The sequence below is a fragment of the Branchiostoma belcheri genome, unplaced genomic scaffold (genome assembly GCF_001625305.1).
Source record: "Branchiostoma belcheri isolate BF01 breed outbred unplaced genomic scaffold, Haploidv18h27 scaffold638, whole genome shotgun sequence".
NCBI lineage: Eukaryota > Metazoa > Chordata > Leptocardii > Amphioxiformes > Branchiostomatidae > Branchiostoma > Branchiostoma belcheri.
The window spans coordinates 13238-21078 of NW_017804285.1; the positions used below are offsets into that span (position 1 = coordinate 13238).

The following is a 7841-nucleotide window of genomic DNA, read 5'->3' on the forward strand; positions in this document are numbered from 1 at the left end:
TATATATATATATATATATATATATATCTTTCTCTCTCTGTCTCTCGCTATATATATATATATAGTGTGAGAGAGAGAGAGAACGACACAGAAGTAACGTTGTACTTTGCCAAATTGCTTGCCAAACTGCTAAAATTGTGTAAATACTTTTATCTACGTGCTTTTATCTAATAATACATCCACTATTCAACGCCTAATGTTTTATACTTATATAGATCTATGTAACGCTTTTAATCTACTCTAGTACCTACGCAAACTTTATCAACGAATGTAGATTTATGCAATGTTTTAAACCTATTTCGACACCAACCCACCATTTTAATCTTAATATTTTACTTACTTCTGCTGATATGATGTCGTAGTTAGAAATATTGTAAACAGTCCATGTATTTCAGCAATGGCTGCAATTATTATTATTATACGTCTTACCATTCTCTAATGCTTTACTCTTGGCGATGCCTGTTCTTGCATAATTGTTTTTTGTGTGTTCCCTACAGGTGTGTTTCGCCATCTACCCTGCCTCCAGACGGTACTTTTGGGGAACGATCTTATCTGCGATTGTGACATACTTGATCTAGCGAAATGGCTGAATAGAACAGGTACATTTTTTATGTACTAACCTATTGTTTTTGCTTTTCAATAAGCTTGTTCTCTGCTTGAACTGCACATGCACAGTTTGATGCAAACCTCTGTGTCGATGATTGTTTTCTTGTCCATTGAACACTTAAAAAAAGGAATACGCGTTCGTATATACCAAGTTAAATCAAAGGGGTCGTGTGGCACAACGGCAGCGTGTGCGACTCGGAATCAAGAGGTCCCGGGTTCGAGTCCTGACATACCACTGATCTTGTGCACTTTACACGACTTTCCCCACTAGACTCAGGTGAAAATGAGTATTGTCTGCCCAGTATTCGTTTCTATATGCGGGACACAACACCAGCAACAGTTGCCTCTGTTCTGCGTGTATTGCATTGTTGCAATAAATAAAAATAAAAAAATAAGTCAAATCAAGCAACAGTTAAAAAACATTACTACTAAGCAACCTTCGCCAAGGCAACAGTTTAACTGCATCTCATGTTTCTTTTGTATGCAGCTGTGGATGCTCTGCGACATGGCGCATCGTCACAGCCAGTGGCCTGCTATATCTACAATCCGCGGAGGAGGGGAGTACTTCTCAGCAACCTTCGAGAGGAAGATTTGCAGATGACGTGCCCAACGACAACCGACCCACCACCCACGGAATCTACTGTGCAGACCTGGTAAGTGTTCACTAGTAGTGTACTCAAAAGGTGTCCTTTCTTACTTTGAGTGGCGTTAATAAATGCTAGGTTTGTAAGTTTTGGTTCCACTGATGTGAATCGGCAGATATTTGGTTTCTGAATTGATTTACAGGGTTGTGACCCGGTATATACTGGGTTCAAGGATGTGGTCACCAGGAACGTATGAAGTATAAACCACGAAGTCACAGGGGAGTAATTTTGTAATCTCTAATTTGTTGTCACTAAAGAGAAAACTTCAAATCAAAAGAGCAATGTTTGTCACATGATTGATGTATTACTTCGATCAGGTTCATTTGCAACTTTGTGCATTGCCGGAGTTGACAATGAAAGAATAAGATACCAATAAAAGCTCGGAAGGCCAATAGTTTGTAAAGATGGAATATAGATGTAAGGAATCTAGACTATATATAGTTGTCATGAGTGATGATGCATGTCCCCTATCAATTTTGTTGTCTCCCTCTAAATACACTCTCTCGCTACTTCATCTTCTGCACAGCCCAACATCTCTTACAACTGAAGTGATGACATCTCCTCGCCTTGAGACAACTCCGACAGCAACAACACAGCTTCCACCTTCTCCTAAAACAACAACACAGCCTGGAACATGCACCGCCCCAAGGGACATCGCCGTGCAAAACGTACAAGAATCTCGTGCTGAAATCACATGGTTTCACGACGGTAAAGCTGCAAATGTGGACCTGACAGGATTCGTCATTGAGTACCAAATCTTTGGGCAGAAGTGGAAAGATACTCAAAATGTTCACTCCGACGAACGCTACTTCACCATGGCGGATCTCGTTCCTAGCACACCCTACCAAGCCTGTGTGGCCGTGCTCTGTAAGGGGAAGAAGATACAACCAGGACGAGACTGGACGGATTGTGTGCATTTTACAACGAAGATGAGATCTACAACAATAGTCGGCTTGGCCGTAGGCATCCCTTTGCTGCTCGTCATCCTCTGCCTAGTAGCGGCAATCGTCATTGTCCTGAAGAAGAGAGGGCCCTTCTCTGCAGAGCAAGATGCTGGCCACACCCCTGAGCGTCCTCAACTCCAGGTATTTCCTTTTCATTGCAATGTGTTAACTTTTTTGTAGTCTAGTCTGTGTGCAACAGAAATCACACTATGACTGTTTAGTGCTCTATGGAGCCTTTCACAGCAGAGTTTGTGGCCGTATACCTCTAAACCAGGAGACAATTTTCAAAAGGAGACCTACCAATATAGGAGCTTCTTTGTCACCATGGCTCACAGTCCAATAGAGGAGGTCAGCATGTTCTGTCACCGTTAAAACAGTCATAACCGCCTCTATCACCATGCCTGACAGTCACACAAAAATGTTAAAAGAGAACTATTTGTGTCAGTGCACAGTAAACCAGTCAGAATTGCCCTGATGAAGATGACAGAAGGTCATCGAAACGTCGGTTTGAAAAGTAAATGGTTGTGATAGAAAGAACGTTATTTGCTATTCAACTATTAGTGTATAGTCTTGATATTGATTGCTGAATTTTTGTTCAAGCAGTAAGTCCCCGGCCAGGCTCCAGTTGGTATTGTAGCCTTAGCATAAGGTAGAGATCATCTGCAAATCCAAGATACCAACAAGTTTCCGTTTCTCAGGAAGCCAATCACAGCCCGGCTGACGGTGCAGTTGGTCCCGTTGAGGATCCACCCTACCACAGCATCAGAGACAATCCGCGGGAGCGTCCTGATCGGGAGAACAGGTACCAAAACGCAGGATTCGCCGCAGAGCCCGTAGCGCATGGAATCACCAGCTCATACCTGGATTTGGGCCAAGCTGGGGCCGTCCTCAACTCGGCAGGTTTGTCTGTTCGTATTTATTATATTTGGGTCCCCCTAGCGGTTCTCTGTGGTATTGCAGCAAAACTTTCGGTTTCTTCTGGACACTATAGTATAATGCATGAACGCAAGCTATATGATATCCACGTGCCCGGAGTTTGAAATCTCTGATTATGTTTACCATCGCAGGAGAAAAACGTATTGTTTTTACTCCGTTTCTTCCTCTGCTTCTTCTCCAAAACGAAGATGGTCAATGACCTGAGTCAGTCTGTCACCATGGTAACTAGCACTGAAGCAACACCCTGTAGTGCTGGTTACATTGGCCTGCTTTACACAAAACTTTTTCAAGTCAACTAGAACTCAAGACGACTTGAGCTAGTCGACTTGAGCGAAAATGTCCCTGTGTAAAGGGAAATAATTCAACTCAAGTCGCATTTTAATCAAGACGACTTGAGTCGTATCCAAACCAGACTTAAGTCGTCCAGCGGGGTTCCGAGTCCTCTAGCTTCGCGTGTGTAAATGGGCAAAGTCGACTTGAGCGTCTCTGCGTAGTAGTCAGGCAAGCCCGAGCCACCGAGTCGACTTGGGGGTAGGGTGGCACAGCGGGAGTGCCAAGTCGCTTTGCTGCCCTGTGTGTAAACAGAACTTTTTCAAGTCGACTTCGCCGAGTCGACTTAGAAATGGTGTGTGTAAAGCGGGCCATTTTGTCGCAGGACAGAGTTGGAGAGCCTGCATGCTCACCATATACATGAAATATATTTGGCTTTGAGTAAGCAGTAGTTCGTTGGGCTAGACCATGTGAAGGTAAACATTATTGCACGTGGACCAGATGTGAGGAATGCGAGTTACCCGAATCGCGGTTTGGGTGACTTCACATGAACAAGGCTTAAGCAGTAGTTCTTTGGGCTAGGCCAGGTGAAGGTAAACATTATGCATTTGCTATGCAAATGTCACGTTTTTAGTTTCTTGTGATACCTGTTTGCAGCAGGGGGGCCACCTGGGAACCGAAGGTTCTCCGAAAGCTCCTTTAACAACCCCGTCTACACGGCGGACAGCGTCAACGAAAACATCTACACGAGAGTCAACGACGACGGCCTGGATGGGACAATGGCAAGAGCGTCATCCGCAGAGGAAGACGTTTACATCGATGTTATCGCTTAATCGGTAAATTTGAGCCTGCCTGCAGTAACACTATGCAAACACTTTGCTGAATTTACAATATGTATAGCTGTGTTGATTAACCACTAATTGTCGTTTAGGCCACAGCAAGTAACTTTTATGGATGACAAGAAATTTTGTTGCCTTCTGACAGTGGTCATCATGCCGAAAATGGGCAAATATGTCTGCTGCCATGCCGGAAGGTGGATGCAGATAACTATGAAGAGAGGAGGCAAGAAAAGGCTCTGATTTAATGTTTTTTTCTTACTTTGATGCAGGGATATGTGATAGTGGCTGTGTATATGTGATGTTCCTACTGAATCAAAAGAATCTGTACGATTATTGAGTCAAAATTTTAAAATGTAGGAACCTTGTTTTTTTAGGCTCGCCTTGTTTTTTTTCGCCCGCTCGCATTCGATTTTGAGTCTGTGGAGGATGTCATCCATAAAATTTCCTTGCTGTGGCCAAATAAGGCCATAAGGCCTAAGGGGAGAAAAAAGAAGAGAGAAAAGAAAGAATCAAGCAACCGGCCGCGGCACCATTCATATCTTTCTCTCGCCCGACTGTATAGTGTGTATAGACTGTAAGTGCGCATCCACTAGAGATAGAAAAAGGCCGCTATAGAAAACTACCTGTGCACGAGAGATTATGTAAATATTGTATAATGAATGCAGTGGAAAATAAAATACATTTTGTTACCCAGTGTCCTCACTATGAGACCGAAAGAAACAGAATATTTCAGACAGTTACAACAATTTCTCCATCCTTTCGTCATTTAGAAGATCACCAAAAAACTGCATTTCTACTAAGATCACAAAACCCACTAATTATGAAGAATGTGGGACTATTCATTATCCACTGCCTTCAAAGAAGAAGTCGAACCCCATAATAGCTTAGTAGTAGAAGTAGAAGTTTCCCAGACAGTTGTTACCTGTCTCCTGTTGATACTTGATTGTAAAAGCAATTAGCTATCCTTCGGGCATGATATTGCGAATAAAGTTAATTATCATATAAAACATCTATATAAGTTTAAAAACTTTAAAAACTTTGCTAACCTTTTAAAATTTGTATGACGATATCTGTGCTGATTGATTATTATTACGGGAATTGTCATATTGTATTTTGTTTTCACGATGTATACCTCATTTTATGTTTCGTATTTAGGTGTAATGTTATGCTAATTAAAACTTGACAGATGTTCCAAACGAGAAGCTAAACACAATATACGTGTATTATACATTTATAACCCTTATGCTTTCTGTAACTTAGCTGACATGTTACGCCGAAGGGTAGTTATACCGGCTATCATCATCATCATCATCATTCACTGTGTTCTGTGTCTACAGTCGCATAGACGCAGAATAACCGGTCTGTATACCGGTTATACAGATACGGAAATGCAGATACTGAAACTCTTGAAATATTTCTACACGTATAAGACGTCATAATATAGACCAAAAAGCCACAATAACAACTTTTGTGGTGGTGTTATTACGTCAAATAAAATAAAATTATTACATAGCATTAAATACTTTAATGGATAAATTAAGCCGTATGTTTAAGACATATTAACCTTTCTGATTGAAAGATGCTGTTTTGGCAGGATACGTTATTCAACAAGACAGATTAAAATTTCGACAATTCATTTATATATTCTTATGCCACGTTTTGACACGTGCACACAATAACAGCTTTTGTGGTGGTGTTTTATAAAATAAAATGAAACTATTATATCAACATTGAACACGTGTTTTCGCACATTTCAGTAGTTTCCTTACTTCGCGTAAATTGGCAGCACAAATATATCCGTGTGAATATAATGATTGTACCAACCTGATAAAATTAATATTAAGCATGTCAAGGGTTCCAACTGCAAATGCGCGAGGTCAAAGTTAAAGGCCCTTCTTTTGTAAGTCAGTTTTAGCCTTGATTATACTTAATACCAAAAATACCATAATTGACGACATTCGTAAAAGAAGGCTGAGGTGGTTTGGTCACGTTCAGAGGAGACCCCCAGACTCTTTGGTATATGGGGTCTACCATCAGGATTTCACAAACCCCAGACCTAGAGGTAGACCCCCTAAAAGATGGCGGGACCAGATAGTACAGGACACGGGGTGGTCCCTCAAGTACGCTGAACGAAAGGCTAAGGACCGTGATGCCTGGCGGGGAAAAAAATGAAGAGGAGCAAGGGGCCAGTTCTGGCCTAAGCATTTAGGCAGGTAGGCAGGCATACTTAATACTTGTCCAGGCGTGTTTTGGTTGTCTCAGGGACATTCAACTTTGACATTTTCGAAAAAATGCAGCACGTCGCTTGCCTTTACCCGGCCTGGGGCGACCTCAGTGACTGAGCAGGGCCTGAAGGACAAAAAAAAAGTACCTTTTTGCAAGGAGGAAAGGTCAGATTTTATCTTCAACACAGCAACGTCTTGTTTCCTCAACCTCTAGCTTGATGTGTATCAGCGTTACTACGAATCCAATCACATGCATGAAATGTTCACACTGAATGTCTGTACTTAGCTGGGAGGCAAATATTCCAGCTGATTCAACTGTCAACCCTTCATAAGACGTTACAGATCATATCCCAACACCACATTCATTCATACATTAACTTGCATATTTTTAAAACTAGAAATACCAGAGCCCTGGCAACAACTACATGCACCATTGGGTATTTACATGAGAAGTGGGGGGGGGATGAACCTGCCAATTAGCCAGGCCTTCGTCATCAAAACTTGTCAGGCAACTTCTTCAGCTTGACTGCACTAATTCAGGAAACGGCGTCCAAAACCCAACCCACTTCATTTGTGATCTGCCGCTTACAACTCAAGGTAAGACAGAAGTTACATACAGTACTAGCGCTAAGCCGTTTGTATACTGATAACTGTTATGTGGTGTTTAATATGAGGCAGGTTGTCATAAATGTTTGTTGTAATCTTTCACGATCAATGTGATTGAAGACTCTGAAGGGTAGGTGGCCATTTTGTAAACATGGGGAGGGTTTAAGTAAGTTTCGTTTGTATTTTGTTTTAGAATATATAACAAATTGATGTTTTGACATTAGTGTCATCTGATTCACGAAACAAATCAAGAAAATGTCTTAATATTTTTAAAAGTTAAGAAAGGCTTCTGAGGTTCTGGAAGAGACTTACGTGCAAGATACACAAATCGCACACTAATTATGTTCATTAATTCCATCTCGTTGGGTGTCAGGTCTTACTGACAAATATATTGGTACTTTATTCATTTTTTGTCGGCAGTTGGACATGATGGCGGAAAACTTGAAGTCCTGCTTGTTGCAACTTGTGCTTGTTCTCGTTGTGGTCTTCAGTACGGTGTCTGCTCAGTACTGTTCGATGAAATGCCGTTGTGAAGGTACAAGTATTTATTATCTTTGCCAGAGGTTTATATTTAAGGCAGCGTTTGTGTGTCTATTACTTTACATAGACTTTGTCAGTGTTATCGGTCTTGTTGGTATTCCCAAGTTTCATAATCATTTCAACTTATTTATATGCAAAAGCCAAGGATGACTGCCGAAGACAAGCAATTAAATTTTACATTTTACACAGATTATATATATATATATAATCTGTGTAATCTGTGTAAAATGT

General features: G+C 41.2%; 1 protein-coding gene across 1 annotated transcript in view; it reads left to right on the forward strand.

Annotated features, from left to right (window-relative positions):
• Positions 1–4398, forward strand: part of LOC109483282 (insulin-like growth factor-binding protein complex acid labile subunit) — a 7812-nt gene extending 3414 nt beyond the window's left edge. Inside the window, exons 6-10 of the mRNA XM_019786276.1 lie at positions 498–599; positions 1094–1259; positions 1777–2335; positions 2893–3094; positions 4058–4398. Of these exons, the coding sequence (XP_019641835.1) occupies positions 498–599; positions 1094–1259; positions 1777–2335; positions 2893–3094; positions 4058–4233 (1205 nt within the window). The 3' untranslated portion in view covers positions 4234–4398. The remainder of the gene's footprint in view (positions 1–497; positions 600–1093; positions 1260–1776; positions 2336–2892; positions 3095–4057) is intronic.
• The last annotated feature ends 3443 nt before the right edge of the window (positions 4399–7841 follow it).